The sequence below is a fragment of the Pipistrellus hanaki genome (assembly GCF_964339955.1).
Source record: "Pipistrellus hanaki genome assembly, chromosome: X".
NCBI lineage: Eukaryota > Metazoa > Chordata > Mammalia > Chiroptera > Vespertilionidae > Pipistrellus > Pipistrellus hanaki.
The window spans coordinates 93500832-93527277 of record NC_140524.1 but is presented as its reverse complement, the minus strand read 5'-3'; the positions used below and the strand labels follow the sequence as shown (position 1 = coordinate 93527277).

General features: G+C 46.4%; 1 protein-coding gene across 1 annotated transcript in view; it reads left to right on the top strand.

The window, feature by feature from the left end:
- Positions 1-26446, top strand: part of SMS (spermine synthase) — a 58413-nt gene that overhangs the window by 10162 nt on the left and 21805 nt on the right. The window contains exons 2-4 of the mRNA XM_084869708.1: positions 12686-12806; positions 19538-19628; positions 20386-20450. Of these exons, the coding sequence (XP_084725834.1) occupies positions 12686-12806; positions 19538-19628; positions 20386-20450 (277 nt within the window). The remainder of the gene's footprint in view (positions 1-12685; positions 12807-19537; positions 19629-20385; positions 20451-26446) is intronic.

Here is a 26446-nt window from a genome sequence, read left to right as displayed (position 1 = left end):
TCTCAAATTTTATAATAAAGGTAATTATTATTTTCGTAAAAAAAAAAAGAAAAGAAAAGAAAAAGAAAAAGCTTCTGGTGTATGACTTGATACCTAGGTAAGGCTTTATGATCTGAATTGAGACCACCACGGCTATCCTAACCCTCACTAGGATCAGCACGAAAGTTCCTGGCTTGTGGCTGGGTGTCTGTTTAAAAACGTGCTCAACGACGCTCTTCTGGAGTTCAGTTTTGCAGCCTTGGAGCTTGCGGCCATTTCTATCCACCATTTCACCGCCGTTGTAACCTAAGCCTGCCCGTGTGCCCTGCGGCCCCAGCCACCATTTCACGGCCGTTTAATTACAGGCTCGGCTCTTGGGAGAAGTTGGGAAACCTCACTGGAGCCTGCAGACCAAGTATGTAAACCATCGCACAGACGCTCTTTGAAACCCTTACAGGCAGGCGCTTTCCCAGACCAGAGCAAACAGCCGTGGGGCCCTACGTTGTGGCGGGCCTGGATTTCGTTAGCGGGATACTGGCCTCTGTGTTCTGGAAGGAGCCGCTGAGCTGGTGCAGAGTTTGGATCAAATGCATGTATGTGCGAAGCCACAGCGTCAGAAGGAGCCAGCAGGAGCCCGCAGGGAGCGTGCTCTGGATTCCTGAGTTGACTTGACCCGTCGGTAGTCTCACTTGCACCTTCATTTCTCTCTCATGATACCCAAATCCCACACACTGTGCTGTTGGGTGGGATGTCCCATAAAATGTGTGCAAGAGTGTCAGATGGTGCAGAGCATACGGAACGCTAATCGCCATACTTAGGCCTGAGTGCCTGAAACCGTGCCAGTGGAGAAAGATGCTCCGTTAGAAAGAGGTCTGAATGGAACGTACGGAAATCCAGGGAAAGTTCTGCTGGCAAAGGGAGAGGCGGCAAATGATGGGTGGGCATGTGATGGGAATATTGATCGACTTATTTATAGAAAGGACCTCTTGGAGTTAGTACAGCAGCATTTGAAAAGGACACTTTGATTTTTAAAATATTCATTGGATTTGTGTTGCATGATTTTGTTTTTCTAGGATGGGGATTTCTGCAATGAAAACCCTGAACAGTTTCTAGAATATATATATATATATATATTTTAAAAGGTGGGTTTTAAAAATATTTTTTATTGAGGTTTTTTTTTTGTTTTGTTTTTTTCATCAACCAGCTGCCTCCTGCACACCCCCCACTGGGGATGTGCCCACAACCAAGGTACATGCCCTTGACCGGAATCGAACCTGGGACCTTTCAGTCCGCAGGCTGACGCTCTATCCACTGAGCCAAACCGGTTTCGGCCAGTTTCTAGAGTATTGTTATATTTCACCAAATTGTCTCTTCCGAAGGATTGCAGATCAGAAAGAGTTTAACACTGGAATTTTTGAACTACGTAATGCAGCTGGTTTATGTGGCCCCGTTAGTTTGGGAGTTTGGAGGAAGGCTTGTAAGTGTGTTTGTCCCAGTGTTTGATGTTCCTAAGTGGGTTTAGTCTAAGTTGGAGAGAGAAAAGGGCTTATGGAGTGCAAAATTACCATAGGACTTTTTTTTCCCCCCAAAGCATTTTGTGAATGTTAAATTGTTAGTGGATTTCCTGTGTGTGTGTGTGTGTGTGTGTGTGTGTGTTTCTTTCTTTGAATAAAAATCTGGCAGATTACTTGAAGAAATTGCAGAAGCTGTTCAAGTAATGGATGCATTTGTCTTTTTAGATACTTTTTTTTTTTTTTTTTGCTTTAAAAGCTATATACTCGTTTTAGACAATATATAGGGTGTAGGGAAAGGGGAAACCTAGATCTGGAATCCTATCACCCGTAGATAACCACTGTTGATGTTTAGTGTATGGAACCAATAAGCCATGTTCTTTTTTTTTTTAATATATTTTATTGATTTTTTACAGAGAGGAAGGGAGAGGGATAGAGAGTTAGAAACATCAATGAGAGAGAAATATCGATCAGCTGCCTCCTGCACACCCCCTACTGGGGATGTTCTTGCAGCCAAAGTACATGCCCTTGATGGGAATCGAACCTGGGACCCTTCAGTCCGCAGGCCAACACTGTCCACTGAGCCAAACCGGTTAGGGCATAAGCCATGTTCTTTTTTTTCTTTTTTTTTTTTTAATATATTATTGATTTTATACAGAGAGGAAGGGAGAGAGATAGAGAGTTAGAAACATCAATGCGAGAGAGTCATCGATCAGCTGCCTCTTGCACACCCCCTACTGGGGATGTGCCCGCAACCAAGGTACATGCCCTTGACCGGAATCGAACCCGGGACCTTTCAGTCCGCAGGCCGACGCTCTATCCATTGAGTCAAACCGGTTTTGGCGATAAGCCATGTTCTTGTTGCATGTATAAGTAAGGAAGGCAACACAGTGTCTTGATGAAAAGTACTCGATTTTGGAGCATGACTTGCTTGAGTTGGAACCCTGATTGTACCACCACTGGCTGTGTGACCTTGGGCATGTTCTGAACCTCTCTGGCTTACTGGGCTGGCTGCTTTAGTTACAGGGCCCAATAACACCAGGGAGAGGGGACATCCTTACCTCATAACCATTCAGTATTCAGTTTGTTACCATTGAGAATAATGCTAGTTGTTGATGATCTTTATCAAGTTATATACTAGTAGCCCTGCACACACATTCGTGCACCGGTAGCTCTCTGTAGCACCTGGCCACTCCACCCCCGCTGCCCAGAGGCGCTCTGTGTCCCCGGTGGAATGTTTGCCTTGTCACCACGGTGACGAAGCAAGCATTTCGCCTGGCTGCTCACACTGCCCACTCTCAGTGGCCGCCCCCCCTGGACTGGGGTACTTGGGTGGGGCTGAGAGGACTGGATGCCATGGACACTGCCAGCTTTGTGATGGAGTGATGGTTAATTTGCATATTACCCTTTTATTATTATTATTATTATTACCCTTTTATTATTTAAGATGGAAGTTCCCTTCCATTTCTTTCTTTTAAAAAATATATCTTTTTAAAAAAATATATTTTATTGATTTTTCACAGAGAGGAAGAGAGAGAGACAGAGTTAGAAACGTCGATGAGAGAATCATCGACCAGCTGCCTCCTGCACACCCCCCACTGGGGATGTGCCCGCAACCAAGGTACATGCCCTTGACCAGAATCGAACCCGGGACCCTTCAGTCCACAGGCTGACGCTCTATCCACTGAGCCAAACCGGTGCCGGTTTAAAAAATATATCTTTATTGATTTCAGAGAGGAAGGGAGAGAAGAGAGAGACAGAAACATCAGTGACAAGGGAGAATCATTGATCTGCTGCCTCCTGCATGTCCCCTACTGGGGATCGAACCCACAACCCAGGCATGTACCCTTGGCCGGAATTGAACCAGGGACCCTTCAGTCCGCAGGCTGACACTCTTACCCACCAAGTCAAAACAACTCGGGCTGTTTCTGCTTTTCTGTGATTTTTTATTTTGAATGTCGAATACTTTTCTTGCATCATATAATATCAAGTGATTTTTGTTCTGTAGCCTATTAATATGGAGCATTACATGGAGGTGTAAAAATATTGAACCTGGAATAAATCCTGCTGGGTAATAGCTGCTTATTATTATTATTATTATTATTATTATTATTCACCACTGAGGACATTTTTTACAATGATTTTTAGAGAAAGTGGAAGGGAGGGAGAGTGAGGAGAGAGAGGGAGAGAAAGAGAGAAACATTGATGTGAGAGAGACACATCTATTGGCTGCCTCCTGCAGGTGCCCTAGTTGGTTGGGGCAGGGGATTAAACCTGCGATCTAAGAAGTTTCCCTTGACTGGCAATTGAACTTGAAACCCTTCAGTGCTTGGGTACCCTGAGTCGACACTCCCACTGAGCCAGGCTGGCCAGGGCTAATTATTTTTTTATATTGCGGAAATTTTACTCGTTAAGGATTTCAAGGATTTGCCCAGGATTTGTTAAGGACTTTTGTGTTTATAATGATGAAAGATGTTGGTCTGGTCTGGAAGTTTCTTTTGGGGTCATTTGTGGTTTTGTGTTAGGATAATGGCTTCATTAAAATGAACTGGGAGGCGTTCACTCCCTTTTTATTTTCTGGAAGAGATTATGTAGAATTGGTGTTAATTCTTCTTTAAATGTTTAGTAGAATTCTCCAGTGAAACCATCTGGCCTCAAGATTTTTCTTTTTTTCAGTTTTAAACATGATACATTCAAGCCGAAACTGGTTTGGCTCAGTGGTAGAGCGTCGGTCTGCGGACTGAAAGGTCCCAGGTTCGATTCCGGTCAGGGGCATGTACGTTGGTTGTGGGCACATCCCCGGTAGGGGGTGTGCAGGAGGCAGCTGGTCAATGTTTCTCTCTCATCAACGTTTCTAGCTTTCTCTCTCTCCCTTCCTCTCTGTAAAAAATCAATAAAAATATTTTAAAAAATGATACATTCAATTTCCTTATTAGTTAGAGGGCTGTTCAGATTCTCTCTCTCATATTGGTGAGTTGAGGAATCGGCCCATTTCCTTCTCATCTTGTCAGATTTATTTGTGGAGAGCTGTTTGTAGTATTCCCTTATTATCCTTTCGGTGCTTGTAATGGTCTCTCTTGTTTATTCCTAATATTGGCAATTGTGCCTTCTCTCTCTCTCTTTTTTTCTTTGTCAGTCTTGCTCGAGTTTGTCAATTTTATTGCTTTTTTTCCCCCTCAAAGAAATAACCTTTTTGCTTCATCTTTTTTTTTTTTTTTTTTTCAATTTCATCGATTTCCGCTGTTATCCTTATTATTTCATCCTCTCTTTTGGGTTTACTTTTTCTAGGTTCTTGAAGTAGGAGCACAGATTAGTGATTTGAGACTTTAAATACTGTGTGGGATTTCTGTTAGCTGCTAATGTCACTTCCATGTATTCTTTTTTTTTTTTAAATATATTTTATTGATTTTGTACAGAGAGGAAGGGAGAGAGATAGAGAGCTAGAAACATCGATGAGAGAGAGTCATCAATCAGCTGCCTCTTGCACACCCCTCACTGGGGATGTGCCCACAACCAAGGTACATGCCCTTGACCGGAATCGAACCCGGGCCCCTTCAGTCCCCAAGCCGACGCTCTATCCATTGAGCCAAACTGGTTTTGGCTACTTCCATGTATTCTTAAAAAAACAGCAGGGGCCCGGCCAGCATGGCTCAGTGGTTGAGTGTTGACCTATGAACCAGGAGGTCAAGGTTCAATTCCTAGCAGAGCACATGCTCGGGTTTGGGGTTCGATCCCAAGTAGGGGATGTAGGAGGCAGCTGATCAATAATTCTCATTGTTGATGTTACTATCTCTGAAATCAATGTTACCTCTCTGAAATCAATAATATATATATATATATATATATATATATATATATATATATATATTTATTTATTTATTTTTTAAAGCAGGCTTCCTAATTATGTAGGTCATTAGCTGGCTTCCCCCAGTCCCCCCACATTTAATAAATTGCTAACTTGCGTATAGGATCTATTCCTCAGATTTTAAGAACATCGCTTCTGGGAATTCAGGTTGTAGAATTACAGCTAAGCGTCCCTATGCCAGTTGGTTAGAAATTTAGAACTGAAAACATTTTATCCCAGGAGCCAACCGACTAAGGCACTGGGCCAGATCCTCTCTCGGGCCTATTTTAGTATGGCCTCCAGCTGAGAATAAATTTGGCATTTTTAAAGGGTGGTAAAACGCATACACACACACATCTGTGGCAGAGACCTGCTTTGGCTGGTAAAGCCTGAAGTCTCTCCTCTGTGGCCCCTTCCAGAGCAAGTCTGCCTTTGCGCCAGGTCCCGGGGCTTGCTTCAGAGCCGTCTGTACAAAGGATCCGTACAGATTCCCAGGCCCCGCGTGGCCTTTTTCTCATCTGGAATCCATCAGCTCACACGCCCCTCTGCATCTGAGCTCTGACTTGTCTCCTTTGTCTTTCATTGCCGCGCTGTTCTGTGGTCACTCTCCATTGTCAGGGTCTGCTGGGCGCTGAGTGATCTTGGAGGTCCATTCAGAAGGGGGCAGACCTAAATGTCTTCGCTGAGTCTGCCCTGGTCAGAGTCAGAAGGAATTTTTTAAAAATATATATTTTTGTTTATTTTTTACAGAGAGAAAGGGAGAGGGAGGGAGAGTTAGAAACATCGATGAGAGAGAAGCATCGATCAGCTGCCTCCTGCACACTCCCCACTGGGGACGTGCCCGCAACCAAGGTGCATGCCCCTGACCGGAATCGAACCCAGGACCTTTCAGTCCGCAGGCTGACACTCTATCCACTGAGCCAAACTAGTCAGGGTAGGATAAACTTATAGAAAGGTGATTTCTGACACCACAAAGTGCAAACTCCTTTCTCTCTGGAAATGTTTTTTGTTGTTAATCCTCACTCACCCAAGGATATTTTTCCATTGATCTGTTTTTTAGAAAGAGTGGGAGAGAGAGGAAAAGATGAAGAGAAACATCAATGTGAGAGAAACACATCGATTGGTTGCCTCCTGCATATGCCCCGACCAGGTCCCGGGCCTGGGAGGAGCCTGAGAATAAGGTACATGCTCTAGACCGAAATCGAAAATGGGACCCTTTGGTTCGCAGGCCTATGCTCTAACCACTGAGCAAACCTGCTAGAGCTGGAAATGCTATTTTTTTTTTTAAATATATTTTATTGATTTTTTACAGAGAGGAGGAGAGAGGGATAGAGAGCTAGAAGCGTCGATGAGAGAGAAACATCAACCAGCTGCCTCCTGCACACCCCCCACCGGGGATGTGCCCGCAACCAATGCACATGCCCTTGACCGGAACCGAACCTGGGACCCTTCAGTCCGCAGACCGACGCTCCACCACTGAGCCAAACCGGTTTCGGCTGGAAATGCTATTTTTAAAAAAATATTTTTTTTATTGATTTCAGAGAGGAAGGGAGAGGGGGAGAGAGAAATAGAATAGAAATATCAAGGATGAGAATCATGGATCAGCTGCCTCCTGCACGCCCCCCACTGGGGACAGAGCCCGTAACCTGGGCATGTGTCCTTGATTGGAATCAAACCCAGGACCCTTCAGTCCGCTGGCTGACGCTCTATCCACTGAGCCAAATCAGTTAGGCCAGGCTATTTTATTTTTGATTCATAGCCCGGCGTAGAAACTTGGCCGAAACCCTGGAGTTGTTTATGGAAACATAAATGGTCATAGGTCTGACCTGTCAAGGAGTCTGCCCACCTCAAGTTCGTGGGAAGAGAGCTGGACATTCCTGCTGCTGGTTAGCGCTCCTTCCTGGATAAGAAAAGCGGCATTCCCACAGTTACTACTTGGGGAGAGGAATCTGTTCTCCTGGGTCGAGCTGAAGGCAGCCATTGCTCTCTGACCTCAGGCCATTTTCTTCCCGCTGCTCTGTGACAAGAGGGACAAGGGGGGTGGTGGCAGGTGGCAGCTGGAACCCCTTTACACCTCATGGTGGACTGCGGATGGCAGTTTTCAACGAAAGGTAAGGGCTGGTCCCATTTCCTGGTTTAGGCACCTTAAGTCTTCTTGTTCTCTAACCCAAACCCTACATGTCCCCTCTTGCCGACTGGCATGCCTCTTTTTTTTTTTTTTTTTTAAATATATATTTTATTGATTTTTTACAAAGAGGAGGAGAGAGGGATAGAGAGTTAGAAACATCGTTGAGAGAGAATCATCGATCAGCTGCCTCTTGCACACCCCCTACTGGGGATGTGCCCACAACCAAGGTACATGCCCTTGACTGGAATCGAACCTGGGACCTTTCAGTCCGCAAGCCGATGCTCTTTCCACTGAGCCAAACCGGTTTCGGCTGGCATGCCTCTTTTATATGCCCGGGCCCTGCTTTTGTGTCACACTTTTAACTTCTTCCGGTCGGGATGGGTGTAGTTCCTAGAGAGGGCCCTTTATGGTAAGGTGACCAGACGTCCCGCTTTTGGCGGGACAGTCCCAATTTTTAACAATTTGTCCCGCGTTCCACGGAGTTTTAAAAAAGTCCCAATTCTTTTTAAAAATTGGGACTGTTTTAAAACGCCATGGGACAAATTGTTAAAAATCGGGACGTCTGGTCACCTTACTTCATGGCCTTGACCTCGTCTCTGCCTCCTGCTTTGGTGATCATCCCCTTTTCTCTTGCACAGCTCTGGCCTGACTGTACTCCTTCCTTGTGTCTGAAAAGATGGCCCTCAGCCCATGGAGTCCGAGCATGCCTTATGTTGCTCGAATGATTCCTTCCGGGAGAGGGCAGGCGGCCTGGTGTTAGCACTGGACCTCTACGCATTTCTGGATTTGGGTATCCATTGTATATTCAGAGTCAAGCTACCATCGCCACAATTTTAAAATATTTTCATCACCTAAGCAGAAACCTGTGCCCCTTAGGCATCATCCCCATTCCTCCCAGCCCTGGCACCCCCTAATTTGCCCGTTGTATTTAGGGGTTTGCCTTTTTTGGCTATGTCAGGTAAATGAGGTTCTATAGTATATTAGAGGCCTGGTGCATGAAATTCATGCACTTGTGGAGGTGGGTCCCTCAGCCTGGCCTGTGCCCTTTTGCAGTCCGGGATCCTTGGGGGATGTCCGACTGACGGCTTAGTGGGCCTAAGCCATCAGTCAGAAATCCTTAGCATTGCCACGGAAGCGGGAGAGGTTCCCACCACTGCTGCTGTGCTTACCAGCCATGAGCCCGGCTTCTGGCTGAGCAGGGCTCCCCCTGTGGGAGCACACTGACCACTAGGGGGCAGCTCCTGCGTTGAGTATCTGCCCCCTGGTGGTCAGTGCGCATCATAGTGACTGGTATTTCCACCATTCGGTCATTTGCATATTAGCCTTTTATTATATAAGATGGTCGTGTGTGACTGGCTCCTTTCACTCAGTGTCGTGTCTTCAAGGGCCAGCCATGGTGCAGCGAGTGTCAGTGCTGTGTTTCTTCTGTTGCTGAGTAATAATAGTTGGAGGTATGAACATACCATGTTTTGCTTATCCATGTATCACATTTTGGCCAATTGGGGTATTTGCACATTTTGATTCTTATGAATCATGTTCCGGCCGAAGCCGGTTTGGCTCAGTGGATAGAGCGTCAGCCTGCGGACTGAAAGGTCCCGGGTTCGATTCCGGTTGGGGGCATGTACCTTGGTTGCGGGCACATCCCCGGTGGGGGGTGTGCAGGAGGCAGCTGGTCGATGTTTCTCTCTCATTGACGTTTCTAGCTCTCTATCTCTCTCCCTTCCTCTCTGTAAAAAATCAATAAAATATATTTTTTTAAAAATCATGTTCCGAACATTCCCATTGGCTTGGGTTTTGTACAAGGCGATGAATCGTCTTGCTGCTGTTATATAAAGAACGCCTGGGACTATAAGACCAAGCAGTCCTAAGGAAACCATCTGTCTGACCTTCACTTTAATCCCTGGAAATGCCTCAGGCCTCTGAATGTGTGAGAAGACTCCTGATACACAGACACTAGGCTAAAATTTAAAAATTAAAACAATCTTTTCATTAAATCCTTTTTTTCTATTTTCTTAAAAAATATTTTTTTTATTGCCATGACTGGTTTGGCGCAGTGGATGGAACATTGGCCTGCAGACTGAAGGGTCTCGGGTTCGATTCCGGTCAAGGGCATGTACCTTGATTGTGGGTATATCCCCAGTGGGGGGTATACAGGGGGTGGCTGATTGATGTTTCTCTCTCATCCATGTTTCTAGCTCTCTATCCCTCTCCCTTCCTCTCTGTAAAAACTCAATAAAATATATTAAAATTTTTTTTTTATTGATTTCAGAGAGGAAGGGAGAGAGATAGAAACATTGATGAGAGCCGAAACCGGTTTGGCTCAGTGGATAGAGCGTCGGCCTGCAGACTGAAAGGTCCTGGGTTCGATTCCGGTCAAGGGGATGCACCTTGGTTGCGGGCATATCCCCAGTGGGAGGTGTGCAAGAGGCAGCTGATTGATGATTCTCTCTCATCGATGTTTCTAACTCCCTATCCCTCTCCCTTCCTCTCTGTAAAAAATCAATAAAAATATATTAAAAAAAAAAAAGAAACATTGATGAGAGAGAATCCTGGATAGGCTGCCTCTTGCACATCCCACACTGGGGATCGAGCCCATCACGCAGGCATGTGCCCTGACCAGGAATTGAACCATGACCTCCTGGTTCATAGGTTGATGCTCAACCACTGAGCCATGCCAGCCGGGCAAAAATTAAAACAATCTTATGTCATTTTAAATGTAAGCTCTTGTGAAGTATGAAGACTGTTTCTGTGTATCACTTGATTTCAGTGCTCTGGACTCGCTGCCGGTCAACATTCATGGTTTTGGTTATGCCTAGCATATCCTAGGGGAGTTCAGAAGATGTCCTCTATGCCTTAGGCCAGTGTTTCCCAAACTTTGACATATGTGCACCCCTTCTATAATTTTCGTAACGCCGAGTACCCCTCGTACTCATGAGAACGTAGAATTAGGCGCAGCTAAGCACGGTGCAGTGCATATCCCCACCAAACTCCGGTGCAACGCGTGCCCCCACCAAACTCTTCCCGTGCCCCTTGGATAGGGGCTTAATCACAAGGAACAACAGCAGCCTACAATTATTGGAATCGAGAGTCTAGGTCAGCAGTCGGCAAACTCATTAGTCAACAGAGAGAGCCACAGTTTTCCGACCACTGGGTTAAGCCAGTCATGGTGGTAAGGGTGGAACAGGCTTTTGTTTTAACTTAAATATAATCTACATAGAGCGCATTTTATTTATTTTTTAAGTGTTCTACTATTCTTCCAAGTTCTAGGTTTTTAAAAAATATATATATATATTATTGATTTTTTACAGAGAGAAAGAGAGAGGGATAGAGAGTCAGAAACATCACTGGGGATGTGTCCGCAACCAAGGTACATGCCCTTGACCGGGATCGAACCTGGGACCCTTCAGTCCGCAGGCCAATGCCCTATCCTTTTAATTTCCTGAACCCAATATCATGATAGAGAAGCCAGCTAGATCATTTTCTGCCAAATGAGTGTCCCATAGACACGCTTTTCCTGGGAATGAGTGAGACTGGATGAGACACAAGGTCACTGCTCCTGCTGGTCGATGCCTTGTTCCCATGGGGGTGTGGTGTGGCTTCTGCTCCAGAACTCTCTCCTGGAAGTGGGGCTGTTTCCCGGAAGTGGCCTCAGTTCACTTGGGTGGTCCAGAGGGCTACCCTGACATTCTCCGGCCCTGCTCTCCCTGCTTTTTCTCAACTTCCTCTCTACACCTGCCGGTACACACAGGTCCCTGGGCGCTATCCCGCTTGTCTCCACCTCCTCCTGTTTTGGGGTTTGCAGGGACGCCCTGTCATCTAGTTTTGTTCTAAATGGTGTCCTTGAGTTTGGGGGGGTGGTACCCTCATTGCTCTGTGTGTGGGGATTCAGAGGATTAGAAATTCACCCGTTCACTGCCATTTTGCTGTTTCATTTTATCCTGTGTAAGCGAAGCTGAAACTAGGCATTTGGATGGGTCTGTTAGTCTCCTAGGGGCTGCTGTAATCAAGTATTAAAGATGGGCCAAAACCGGTTTGGCTCAGGGGTAGAGCGTCGGTCTGCGGACTGAAAGGTCTCAGGTTCGATTCCGGTCAAGGGCATGTACCTTGGTTGCGGGCACATCCCCGGTGGGGGGTGTGCAGGAGGCAGCTGGTTGATGTTTCTCTCTCATTGACGTTTCTAGCTCTCTATCCCTCTCTCTTCCTCTCTGTAAAAAATCAATAAAATATATTTTAAAAAAAGTATTAAAGATGGGTGGTTTAAAACGGAAGCTTATTCCAGACTCCCAGGTCCAGAGGCTGGAATTGGAAAATAGTATAGGCAGGCCTGGCTCTCTCTGAAGGCCTGGTTGCTCACAGCTTCTTCTTCCTCTTCTTTTTTTTTTTTAAAAAAATATATATTTTATTGATTTTCCACAGAGAGGAAGAGAGAGGGATAAGAGAGCTAGAAACGTCGATGAGAGAGAAACATCGACCAGCTGCCTCCTGCACACCCCCCACCGGGGATGTGCCCGCAACCAATGTACATGCCCTTGACCGGAATCGAACCTGGGACCTTTCAGTCCGCAGACCGATGCTCTATCCACTGAGCCAAACCTGTCTCTGCTGCTCACAGCTTCTGGTGGCTCCAGGTGTCCTTGGTCTGTGGTGTGTCACTCCGACCTGTACCTCTGCCTTCACATCACCTGTGCTTGCTCTCTGTTCTTCTCTCCTGCTTCATAAAGACATCATTGCATTTAGGACCCACCTGGATATGGATAATCCAAGATGATTTCATCTCTGGATCTTTAAATAAACTGTGTTCTTTTATGTTACCTGGTAATCTGTATCCTCTTCTTGCAGGGTCGAGAATCTTGTTTTTTGTTTTTTTAGAATATTTTTATTGATTTCAGATAGGAATGGAGGAGAGAGAGAGAGAGAGAGACATCAATGATGAGAGAATCATTGATCGGCTGCCTCCTGCACGCCCCCTACTGGGGATGGAGCCTGAAACTTGGGCATGTGCCCCTGACCAGAATCGAATCCGGGACCCTTCAGTTCTCAAACTGATGTTCTATCCACTGAGCCAAACAGGCCAGGGCTCCAGAATCTTGATAGCTCATGGCAAATGGGACTCCTGCTACTCGTTGTTCAGGTTTTTCTCAAGTTCAGTCGTCAAACTGGGTTTCTACTGGCTTTTCTTTTGCATGTGATTCCTCTGACCACCTTGCCTTCTCCCTCCTCCAGCCGACAGCGAGACCATCCTAAAAGGCCTCCAGTCCATTTTCCAGGAGCAGGGGATGACCGAGTCGGTGCACACCTGGCAGGACCACGGCTACTTGGCGACCTACATAAACAAAAACGGCAGGTGAGATGGCCCGGAGTGCTCCCCTTTACATCTGAGCACTCCAGGAATGGGGGAGGGGTGCAGAGGGCGGTAGAGGGTGGTGGTGGCCAGGGATTTTCCCCCCCTTCGTTGACAGTTTCTAAGAGGAGGTTAGAATTCAGTGCTTCTGGGCCTTACTAGCACAGCAGCTTCGCCTGGGAGCACTCACCTGGGAGCACTTCCACAAAATCTCATGCTCAGGGGGAGGGAGGGTGGGAGGTGGGTAGGTGGGAAGTGATCAGCCAAAGAACTTGTATGCATATGTGCATAGCGCATGGACACAGACAATAGGGTGGTGAAGACCTGGGGAGAGGGCGGGGCTGGCTAGAAAGGGTCAGTGTTGGGGAGAAGAGGGACATATGTAATACTAAAAAAACCATTGAAACCTATTAAGGATTTTTGTGAGTTTGAGCCAAACTGTTGACATAGGCCGGGAAGCAGAACCTCAAAGAATTGAGATAATGCTTTGGAGAAATGGCGGGTTACATCTGTATTTATACATTGCAATCAAAGGAGGGATGTAGGTGGGTTACATGAAATCCATTGGTGATGGAGTAAGGAGGCGGGAGAAAGCAAAGTGATGGGAAACCCCTGAGAAGATCAGTGAGAGAGAAACATCCATCAGCTGCCTCCTGCACACCCCCTACTGGGGATGTGTCCACAACCAAGGTACATACCCTTGACCTGAATCGAACCTGGGACCCTTTAGTCCGCAGGCAGACTCTCTATCCACGGAGCCAAACTGGTTTCAGCTCTATTGCAGTTCTTGAAGCTTCTCCCCCAGACACCAATCCCAGCTGTCCAGAGGGCTTACAATTCCTCTGGAGAGTTTTTGGGTGACAGGAGCTGTTTGGAAATTGCTTTTCTAAGCAGAAGAAATTAAAAGGAGCATGCTTAGTTTAAAAACGTCTTTTCTCCATTGGTCTTCCTTTTTCACTTGGGCAGCTGGGACCCATCCCCGGGGTGCTTGACCCATGATGCTACCAGTTCTAAAACCTCACTCCCCGCCCCCACCACCATCCTGGCACCTGCTCTAGGGAAGCACGCTCCACACCCTCTTCTGGCCTGGCTTCTGGTAATGGCCCCTTGGCCATGGCAAGGTCCTGGTCCTCAGCCACCTTCTTACATGTCCTCCATATTCCCCGCTGGTATCTTCTTTCTCTTTCTGGTTCATTTCTCCAGGTTGGTGCTTAGCACCCTACCTTCCAGCATTCTCTGTGTCCCCTGGTTCTCTGGCAGAGGACTCTGCGACAATAAGGTGACCAGATGTCCCACTTTTGGCGGGACAGTCCCGATTTTTAACAATTTGTCCCGCATCCCGCGGCGTTTTAAAAAAGTCCCGATTTTTGGAAAAATTCTTTTAAATCTTTTGGACTTTTTTTTTAAAACACCGCGGGACGCAAGACAAATTGTTTAAAAATCGGGACTGTCCCGCAAAAAGCGGGACGTCTGGTCACCTTATCAGCTACAACCATCCAGGTGGTTAAAGGACCCCATTCTTTTGTGCTGCTGGGCGGGTGTGTGTGTGTGTGTGTGTGTGTGTGTGTGTGTGTGATCAGCTCATTCAGATGTAGCTGAATGTGTGGGGGTCCTGGGCCTGAACTTGATTTTAAAAAAATATATACATTTTATTGATTTTTTACAGAGAGAAAGAGAGAGGGATAGAGTTAGAAACATCAATGAGAGAGAAACAACAACCAGCTGCCTCCTGCACACCCCCCACTGGGGATATGCCCGCAACCAAGGTACATGCCTTTGACCGGAATTGAACCCAGGACCTTTCAGTCCACAGGCCAACACTCTATCCACTGAGCCAAACCAGTTTTGGCATGAACTTGATTTTTATTTTTTTATTTTTTATATACACATAAAAATAAATACATCAGTATTGTTAATTGGAAACAGTTAAAAGATTCAACATCCCAAGCAAACTACCTTCATAGGAATAAGCATAACGTGAGATGTGTCACTGGGTGTTTTTTTTTTCTTCTTCTTAATTTGCATACTATATATTTATTTTGAAACATGTTAGGCAGGGTGCTTTTTAACTTGCTTCAGAAACTGTTCCGTCTCCAATACCAAATAAAATAGAAAGGAAAAGACAGTGTTAGGTAATCTTTAATTAGCAACAAGTCTCTTGGCCAAGAGGCTCTATTATTAAACACCAGAGGCCTGGTGCATGAACATTGTGCATGGGGGGATGAGGGGATGGGGGGTGCCCTCTCGCAGTCCGGAACGCTCGGGGATGTCTGAAGGCTTAGGCAGGCTGTGGGGAGTGGGCCTAAGCCAGCAGTTGACATCCTTAGCACTACCTTGGAGGCAGGAGAGGCTCCTGCCACCGTGCTCCCCAGTCATGAGCCCACTTTCCGGTGCAATGACCACCAGGGGGCAACTCCTGCATTTAGCGTCTGTCCCCTGATGGTCAATGCGCACCATAGCAACTGGTTGTTCTGCCATTCGGTTGATTTATACATTAGCCTTTTTTTAAAATATATTTTATTGATTTTGTACAGAGAGGAAGGGAGAGAGATAGAGAGTTAGAAACATCGATGAGAGAGAGTCATCGATCAGCTGCCTCTTGCACACCCCCTACTGGGGATGTGCCCGAAACCAAGGTACATGCCCTTGACCGGATCGAACCCGGGACCCTTCAGTCCCCAAGCCGACGCTCTATCCATTGAGCCAAACCGGTTTCGGCACACATTAGCCTTTTATTATATAGGATTATATTGTGCTGGTTTAAGGGGAAGATCTTTTCCAAAAATGAGTTACACATGGATGCTTCTTTATGTGTTGTTGCCAGATTGTGGAGTCTGAACTTAAGCCCTTAGACTTCCAGGAAAGGATCCAAGTCTCTGCCAAGTGGGAACCTCCTTCTCCCCCCATCTCCCTCCACCCCCCTTCCTCCATCCCTTCCTTTTGTTAAGTGCAGCCCGGTTTTCCGGAGCCTGATGACAGGATTGCCAGATTTCGCAGATAAAAATACAGGACACCCAGTTAAATAAATAGTACAGGGGGGAACACAAATACTAAAAAAACTATCTCAAATTCGTACTTAACTGGACGTTCTGAATTTTAGACAACCCCTGCTTGTTTTTTCTTTAAAACAATTTAACTTAAGACAAAACTTCCTAAATGGGAGGCAAAAAGTAACTTCTCTGGGCCAGCAGCAGACGTAGCTCTCAGGGCAGCCGACCTTCTCCCAAACTTCGCCTTTAAGAAAAAAAAGGCACCCCCAGTCCGGGCGCCTGCGCACTGAAGCCGGCCGCGCGGCGCATGCGCGCGCGCGCGCGCGCGCGCGCGCGCGCTTTCCCGCGAGATGCAGCGCCGGCCCCGCCGCGGGGTGGGGCCCACGCGGCTGTGCCCTCGCCTAATGGCGAACACCATACCGGCAACTGGAAACGCCCCCAGTACAATGTGTCCACTTAGACGGCGGTGAGTGCCGCCATTTTCCTTGCGGGCAAGGACCGGGAGCAGTTGTTAGGGGCCTCATTTTGTGCTGTTAAGGGGGGGAAGGGGTATGGCCCGCGGGCTCAGCACTTTGATGCCTGGAATCAGGGCCCCCGCTTTTGGGACTGACTGCTAGCGACACGTGGAGGCTTGCCCAGGAGGCGGGAGGGACTCCGCCTCGCCTGGATGTAAGATGGCGGCGCGGGGGCGGGGCCCGGGCGGTCACGTGCCGGAAGCCGAGCCGAGCCTCCTTAAGAAACCAGAAACACCCATCAGAAAGATATATGCACCCCTATGTTCATAGCAGCACAATCTACAATAGCTAGGATTTGGAAACAGCCTAGATGCCCGTCAGCAGAGGATTGGATCCAAAAACCATGGTACATCTACACAATGGAATACTATGCTGCCGTAAAAAAGAGGGAATTCTCATCATTTGCAGCAACCTGGATGGAATTGGAGAACATTGTGCTGAGTGAAATAAGCCAATCAATGAAAGAGAAACACCACATGGCCTCACTCATTTATGGATAATAAAGAACATTATAAACCAATGAAGCAAAAGACAGATATAGAGACAGTAAAGCAACAAGCAGACTGTCAAATTACACCGGGGAGGGGAGGGAGATCTGGGGGAGATAATAGATCAATGGAAGGACTTGTGTACATGCATATAAGTGCAACCAATGGACATAAAACTATGGGGAGGGAGGGTATGTATGGGAGGGAGGGGGCAATGTTAAAATATGTACACAGATAATAATTTATTTTTTTTAAATATATTTTATTGATTTTGTACAGAGAAGAAGGGAGAGAGAGAGTTAGAAACATCGATGAGAGAGACTCATCAACCAGCTGCCTCTTGCACACCCCCCACCGGGGATGTGCCCGCAACCAAGGTACATGCCCTTGACCGGAATCAAACCCGGGACCTTTCAGTCCCCAAGCCGATGCTCTATCCATTGAGCCAAACCGGTTTTGGCTGTACACAGATAATAATTTAATAAAAAAATAAATAAATAAAAGTTAAAAACAACAACAACAACAACAACAAAACACACACGCACCAAACGCCACCTGGGACCTATCACTCATCTCACAATCACTTAGACTAGTTCCCCTCGTCCCGTCAGGCTGGCAAGGAAAAGGACACGACTCTTAACCTGTTAACCGAGGAGTTCCCTTTTTAATGACGCTACCTATAAAGGGCTCATACTCTTTCACTAGGATGTGTCAGTACGTCACGCCCGGAGGACATAATTTCATATTAGTATTATTTTTAATTTATACTTAATTAAAATAAATGAAATATATATATTTTCTCATTTATTAATATATATAAAGCACAAAGGAAAATACAAAATGACAAATAGAAAAGAATACCAACAAAAAAAGTGGAAACATCGAATTAAAAAATTATAAATTTTAGCCGAAACCGGTTTGGCTCAGTGAATAGAGTGTCGGTCTGCGGACTGAGGGGTCCCAGGTTTGGTTCCGGTCAAGGGCATGTGCATTGGTTGCGGGCACATCCCTGATGGGGGGTGTGCAGGAGGCAGCTGGTCGATGTTTCTAACTCTATCCCTCTCTCTTCATCTCTGTAAAAACTCAATAATATTAAAAAAAAAATTATAAATTTTTACAAACAATTATAAAGATTACAAAAAATATATACCATCCCTCTCAGGGTGCAACATATATTTCCAGGACGTATTCATACGTCCTACCCGTTCCCGATATTGTTTACGTTTGACGTATTTATAGGTCCCGCTCGGTGAACAGGTTAAGGCTTCTCTGCGGTCTGCCACGCGGAGCCGCCCCTGCCCCATGAACTTGATTTTGAGGCTCTCTAAGGGCTGAAGGTGAAAGTTAACTAGTTGCATATATTTTTACATCCAAGCACATTGCCTATAGTCTCTGAACAGAATTCATCTTCTCATTCAGTATATTTCAGATATGTCTTGAACCATGACTCATAGTAGGAAGTAACTTCACATCATCACATACACATCTGCGTATATACGGTACAAATACACAGGATAATTGAAAAAATGCTTCCTCAAATAATTAACTCTTACTGGATGTGATACTCTCACGGTTTTATTTCGTCAGAAATGCTGCTGAGTTCCACTAAATTGGAGGCCAGCAAGCTATTTCTGCAAAGAGTCACATAAAGTCTCTCTTGCAGATTTTCCTTTTATTAAAAGAAAAGCGCTTCTTAAAAGCGTAAAAACATGTTTAGAGTGCGGGCTATATAGAACTTGCTGCCGGCCAGATCTGGTTTGCAGGCTGCAGGGAACGTGCTGACCCTGAACTGAGCAAATTGAATCACTCCTGCCTGCATTTGGAAATAACCGGCTCTGGTTTTCCTTTTCTTTTTTTTTTAATTGGATTTATTGGGGTGACATTAATTTGCAGGTTTCAAGTGTACAACACAACAAAGCATCATCTGCACAAGGCACTGTGGGCCTACAGCCCCAAGCAAAGTCTTTTCTGTCCCATGACCTCCCCATCTAACCCCCATCCCCTCTTCCCCTTTCCCACAGGCTGTCACCACACTCTTCTGTGTCCCTGTGTTATGTACAGTGAGTGGCCAGATTATGATGATCTCTGAACACATAATAATCTGGCCACTCAGTGTGTGCGTGTGTGTGTGTGTGTGTGTGTGTGTGTGTGTGTAGAGGCCCAGTGCATGGATTCGTGCATGGTTGGGATCCGACCAGCCTGGCCAGAGGAGGAGACATGGGCTGTTGGCTGGCCTATCTACTGGTCAAACTCCTGGTCCAGGGGACAATTTACATATTCGCCTTTTATTATATAGGATATACACTGAGTGGCCAGATATTATGCGTTCAGAGATCATCATAACCTGGCCACTCTGTGTATGGCTCTGTTTGAATTCTGAAGGTTAATGGGGAGAACCTGGTTGGCCCCCCCCACCCTCTCCCCCCGTGGTCACTACACCTGGCTGATCACGTGCTGGGAAAGCGTCTTAAAAATCACATTCACAGAACTTGCTACTGAATGAGTTTCTGGGCCCAAGAACCTGTTTTGAAAACCTTAGTGTTCGACGACTCTAAATCTTTCCGGAATGATTGGCAGCTTCCCTGACCCTAAGTGGCTCTAACACGGAGGCAGCAGGGTTAGGTATGTGACTTGGGAGGGAGGGGGCGGAGGAGAATTGGTCTTTTCTTTGAACTGGTTGACATTTTTTTTTTTCCCTTTTGATACAATTCCTCAGCTTAAAATTCTGCTTTCCTTCGTAGCTTTGCCAATCTGAGAATCTACCCCCATGGATTGGTGCTGCTGGACCTTCAGAGTTACGACGGCGATGCAGAAGGCAAAGAAGTTGACAGTGTCGGTTTTTCACCGTTATTTATTGACTCAAGTATTTGAGGGTCCCAAAGCCAGCTCCGTTTAATTTTTAAAATATATATATTTTTATTGATTTTTTACAGAGAGGAAGGGAAAAAGATAGAGAGCTAGAAACGTCGGATGAGAGAGAAACACTGACCAGCTGCCTCCTGCACACCCCCCACTGGGGATGTGCCCGCAACCAACGTACATGCCCTTGACCGGAATTGAACCTGGGACCTTTCAGTCCGCAGACCGACGCTCTATCAACTGAGCCAAACCGGTTTTTCCCCAGCTCTGTTTAATAATGTTACAATCATTTCACTTACATTCTGACTTCCCAGCGAACAGTAGACGCTCCTCCCTCCACAATGAGTGGTTTTAGAAGCGAAATAGTTGCTCCTCAGTCGTTTGTAGGATCCTGGCTGCCACTTTCCCCTGGACAGCTTGAGGACTGATGTTACTGTCCAATGTAAAGCTTTAGCTGAGATGTTCTACCTCTATTACCCTTGAGCCTCCCCGTTTCCCACTGTTTCCTTGGTAACTTAGACCGAGGTTAGGCCAGCAGCTCGGGGACTGGTTGGTGTGGGATGCAGAACCCGTGGAGGCTGCTGCGTAGGAAGGGGAGGACCAGGTGTATTTGGGTACCCCCCTGTCCACACACCTGTCAACACAGCCTCATGCTCCTGCTCTGTCATTTAGCCGCGGTTCCATTCAGCCTATTCTAGAAGCCCATTGATTTGATTTCTTTTCATCACAGCTTTTGAACAAAGTAGAAGAAAGAATGAAAGAACTGAGTCAGGACACTACCGGGCGGGTGAAGCGGTAAGTCTACTCCCCAATGTCCTATTGTGTTTGATTAAGCGGTACAGTCATCGGAGAGGAGGTGGTGTCCCCGGGTTGTGGCTGCTAAACATGTGGCACAGATCAAAGTTGGCTTGTGCTTCTGGCAACACGGTAGACTGAGCTAGTGTAAGGGGACCAGATGTCCCGCTTTTGGCGGGACAGTCCCGGTTTTTAACAATTTGTGCCGTGTGACATGAGACAAATTGTTAAAAATCGGGACATCTGGTCACCTTAAGCTAGTGGCCCCTCACACCAAAACAAGACCTGAGAGAACACATACGCGGACCGAGAGAGAAAAAAGTGCTGGTTAAAAGGAGACAAAGGCACCACGGTGATGTGGAGAGAGTTCCAGAAGCTTGGAACTCTGCAGAGCAGAGAACCCGGTGAGGCTGCTGCCTCAGTCAAAGGGGAGTGAGAAAACTTCCCCCTGTTTGTCCAGTGAAGAGAACAGGGCGCCTGTCTGTTCTGGGCTGCAGAGTAGAATGAAGCAGTTAGGAGATTTATGACAGGGCGGGGTGAGAGAAAATTTGCAAGTAAGAAGTCTTTGCAAGGTGCTAGGAATCAAGAGGCCACCCACCTTGAGCAGCCACAGGTAGGTTCTCTGCAAATGGTAATAAAGACTGTTCAGCTTTCCCTGGCCAGGAGTGTAGCCACTATACCACATATGGCTCTTTAAAATGAAGGTAATAAAAAGAAATAGTTCATGCCCTGGCTGGTTTTGCTCAGTGGTTAGAGCGCTGGCCTGCGGGCTGAAAGGTCCCTGGGTGGATTCTGGTCAAGGGCACATGCCTAGGTTGTGGGCTTGATCCTCAGTAGGGGTGTGCAAGAAGCAGCCGATCAATGATTCTCATGATTCTCTCTCATCATTGATGTTTCTCTCTCTCTCTCTCTCTCTCTCTCTCTCTCTCTCTCTCTCTCTCTCTCTCTGTCTCTCTCTCTGTCTCTCTCTCCACCTCTCTGAAATTGGTAAAAATATTACTTTTTAAAAAAGAAAGGGTCCTAACCGGTTTGGTTCAATGGATAGAGCTCTGGCCTGTGGACTGAAGGTCCCTGATTCTATTCCGGTCAAAGGCACATGTCTAGGTTGCAGGCTCGATCCTCAGTAGGGGGTGTGCAGGAGGCAGCAGATCAATGATTCTCTCTCATCGTTGATGTTTCTATCTCTCTCTCCCTCTCCCTTTTCTGAAATCAATAAAAAAAATATATATTTTTAAAATATATTTTTTTGTTTTTTTACAGAAAAGGGAGAGAGAGAGAGAGTGAGAAACATCGATGAGAGAGAAACATCGACCAGCTGCCTCCTGCACCCTCCCCACTGGGGATGTGCCCGCAACCAAGGTACATGTCCTTGACGGGAATCGAACCTGGGACCTTTCAGTCCGCAAACCGACGCTCCTTCCACTGAGCCAAACCGGTTTCGGCTCAATAAAAATATTTAAAAAAAAGAAACAGTTCAGTTCTTCAGTCTCACTCCCCTCATTGTCAGTATCTAATGGCTGGTGACGGCCAGGCTGGACAGCCAGTGGTGTCAGATGTGGAGAGCTTTGCTAGAAGCTATAGTGTTGGCATTTATTAGAAGGGAGAGCGTGTGGTAGGTCCTGGGAATTCGTGGATCCTCAGCATTTCATTCTCAGGAGTTTGCTCTTGCCTGCCCGGGTGGTTCCTTAGCAGGCCCCCCAGAGTGAGGAGGCTTGTCCCTTGCTCGGAAAGGCCAACACATAGATGCAGAGACACAGGGACTTGACCAAGGTCATGTCACTGATGGAAGCACCTGCAGTAAAGATCTCTGTAGTGATTCCAGAAGAGGGAATCCTATTGGCAAGAGCTAGGATGTTCAGGCACTTCGTGGCTCAGCATGCTAAGTGTGAGGAGCCCACAGGGCCATGGACCAGAACTATTATAGAAAGGCTTTAGTGTCTGGCGGGGCCGAGAGCAGGCAACGGCAAGTGAAAAGAACATGGCATCGTGCAGAATTTGCCCCCTTTTTTAAAATATATATTTTATTGATTTTTTTACAGAGAGGAAGAGAGAGGGAGAGTCAGAAACATCGATGAGAGAGAAACATTGATCAGCTGCCCCCTGCACACCCCTACCAGGAATGTGCCTGTAACCAAGGTATATGCTCTTGACCGGAATTGAACCCGGGACCTTTCAGTCCGCAGGCTGGCTGATGCTCTAGCCACTGAGCCAAACCGGCTTCGGCTGCCTGTTTTGTTTTTTTTTAATTTCTGTCAGAAAGCCAAGTTCAGTTGATGTGTTCTCAGCCCCTTCACCGGCCTTAAAAAACACATCCACACCCACGCTTCTTTCTGGATCTGTTATTTTCCCCCCATTTCTAAGAATTTTCCTTTGGATGGAAAGGGTTCCTGCCGGGCTGTAAGATGTGTAAACTTGGAGATGATGGATTGGCCGGCCTCACAATGCCCCTGAGGTTTATTAGTCTGATTTTTATCGGCCTTCATTCTGGGAAGAAGGAAGCAGACGGAAGGCCTTTATGGGCCTGAGCATTTATGAGAAGTCTGGCCCGTTTGTGTCTTTCTGGTCTCGGAGTTTCTAAAGGGGTAGCAAAGTCAGGCTTCAGATGTTCAGCTCGAAAGGAGGACCTTGTGTTCGCTGGCCGCTGTTTTTCCGTCTCTTCATAAAGTCAGGGCGGAAGAGGCGAGAGGTGGTTGGAAATGCTTTGTGGGAGGCCCTTGTGATCGACTCCACAGAGACAAGATGGGGCCACTTTTCTCTCCCGGGAGTGACATTGTTAGAGTCAATCATTAACAGATAAGTCGGTGATATCTGCATTTATTACTCACCTATGGGCAATGAAATAAATGTAATTTTTTATCTATGAAGCCATGGGTTGTTGTGGTTTGTTTTGTTTTGTTTTGTTTTTTTAGAAAATGTATTTTTGTATTCTACTTTTGAAAGGAAAAGGAGAAAAGGAACAGGAAAACAAGCTCACATCAGTTTTGTTGCAAATAATTCTTACAATTTACACACTGTACCTGAGGCCCCACGCATATTCTGCCTGACTGTCTTTTCTTTCTTTTTAAAAAAAAATATATTTTATTGATCTTCCACAGAGAGGAAAGGAGAGGGATAGAGCTAGAAACATCGATGAGAGAGAAACATCAGTCAGCTGCCTCCTGCACACACACACACACACACACACACACACACACACCCGGTTATGTGCCCACAACCAAGGTACATGCCCCTGACCAGAATCGATCCTGAAACCCTTGAGTTTGCAGGCTGATGCTCCATCCACTGAGCCAAACCAGCTAGGGCTGTCTTCTTTAAAAAAATATTATTTTTTATTGATTTGAGAGAGGAAGGGAAGAGAGAGAGAGAGAGAGGGAGAGAGGGAGAGAAGAGGGGCGGGAATGAATATCGATTAGTTTCATCGGGCATACATCCTGACGGGGATCAAACCCACAACCTGGGCATGTGCCCTGACCAGGTACCAAACCAGGGACCTTTTGGTGCCCTGGATGATGCTCAGAGCCACACTGGCCAGGGTCTGCCTGACTTTCCTACCACCCAGTTTTGATTTTCAGCAGCGATGGTTGGAACAAGAGCTTTGCAGGCTTCCGGAGTTCTCCCCTTACCCATCACAAGGAGATAAACGCACGTCCTGGTAGGATGAGGGCTTCCTCGCCGTGATGCCTTCCCCATCCTGCTGCAGATCCTCGTTTCTTTGCTAGTCTTTACAAACCCCTGTGTTGTAGTTAAGGAAAAAATCGGGACTGTCCCGCCAAAAGCGGGACGACTGGTCACCTTACCCAAATCCTATCTGCCTGTTCCTGGGCTGGGGGGAGGTGTCCCGATTGGGGCTCCACATTTTGCAAGAAAAACGTCTGGTCGGCCTAACATTCCAACAGCTGAATTTGTTGATCTGGAACAGTGTTTCCCAAACTTCTCTCATGATGAGAATCACCTGGTGGAGTTGTTAAAACACAGATTCCTGAATCCCAACTAAGAAGTGCTAAACTAGAATTTTTGGGAACATATAGGTAAAATTGTATACTTAACTAGTGCTCTAAGACAGATGTTATATACAGAGCACTAAGGAGGGAAAAGAAAGCCATCGGAGCCAATCAGAGGCCACATCTCCTGGTGTGTGAGCTGTCCGCAGCTGTCTTGCTATCAAACACCGCTGTCCGGGATCACGTGACTTGGAGACGGGCTGTGCCATGTGTGCAGTGAGTTGTCACGGTGTTTGTATTCCAGCCAGCTTTGCCAAGCTCCTTTTCCAGGTCTGTGTTTCCCTGTCACTTAGTGTCCCCTGCTGGTAGGTTCTAGTTCATTCACCCTGTCTGAAATACTGAACACTTCTGCAATAACGGAACCAGAAAATCATCCGTTTGCAGCCACTCTAATAATTTTAAAGGGAAAGAAAGGTACCCTTGCACATGGACAGATCTGGTGTCAGCTACTTCAATTGCTTGGTCACTCTTAGCAGTAATAGGACAAGCACACATCTCCTGTCCCTAACGGGATGCCTCTAGGACAGTAGTCGGCAAACTCATTAGTTAACAGAGCCAAATATCAACAGGACAACGATTGAAATTTCTTTGGAGAACCACATTTTTCAACTTAAACTTCTTCTAACACCACTTCTTCAACATAGACTCGCCCAGGCCGTGGTATTTTGTAGAAGAGCCACAGTCAAGGGGCTAAAGAGCCACATGTGGCTCGTGAGCCGCAGTTTGCCAACCACGGCTCTAGGCTATATGTCAATCTGACTCTAATGAAGATCATCAGGCAAACCCACCTGAGGGGTTTTCTGCAGAGTACCTGGTCTGGACTTTTCCAAGATGTCAATGTCATGAACCATACAAGGTCAGGGAGGGGGGACTTAGTCTAGATTAGGGGTGTCGAACTCAATCAGAGAAGGGGCCAAAATCTAAAATCCAGCCTAAATCGCGGGCCGAATGGTTTACTGAACAGTCATAAACTGACAATGTCATAAACTGACAGCGGAGTGCAGTGATGACAGCGAGGTGCGGGCCACATTGCAAGGCCTGGCGGGCTGGATTTGGCCCGCGGGCCTTGTGTTTGACACATGTGGTCTAGATTAAATGAAGCTAAAAAAGGAAAAAACAGCCAGCAAAATACAGTGTATGATCCTTTGTTCAAAAGCAGAACAACTACAAAGGACATTGCACGATTGGAAGCACTCGAGAGTGGATTCTGAACTACATGATGGTATTACGTCCGTGTGTACTTGGCAGGCATGTGACAATGGCTTGAGTGAAGCAGGCAGTCTTAAGAGATCCCTGCTGACGTATTAGCGGTCAAGTGTGATGTCTGCAGCGGCCATTTTCTTCTTCCACTTGTTATTAGGAAGATTTAAACCATGCCAGGAGAGTTTTTAAAGAATAAAGGCCTATGTGCAGCAGTTGTGGAGATTTGGGGGTGGCCATGCAGGTTAAACCTAAAAGGCCAGGCATTAGATCTGTGGGTGCTATTCAGGAGTCGGCCTGGGGTCATGTGGCTTGCTTTCGCACACTCTTCCAGATCCAATTTTAAGGCAGGCTCACCATAAGCTGCCTTTTTAAAAAAATTTCTTTATTGATTAAGGTATTACATATGTGTCCTTATTCCCCCATTACCTCCCACCTCCCATTCATGCCCCCGTTGTCTGTGTCCATTGGTTAGGCTTATATGCATGCATACAAGTCCTTTGGTTGATCGCTCCCCCTTACTCCAACTGTTCCCTACCTCCCCTGAGGTTTGACGTTCTGATTGATGTTTCTCTGTCTCTGGATCTGTTCTTATTCATCAGTTTATGTTGTTCATTATATTCCACAAACGAGTGAGATCATGTGGTATTTATCTTTCTCTGCCTGGCTTATTTCACTTAGCATAATGCTCTCCAGTTCCATCCATGTTGTTGCAAATGGTAAGAACTCCTTTTTTACTACAGCGTAGTAGTCCATTGTGTAGATGTACCGCAGTTTTTTAATCCACTCAGCTGC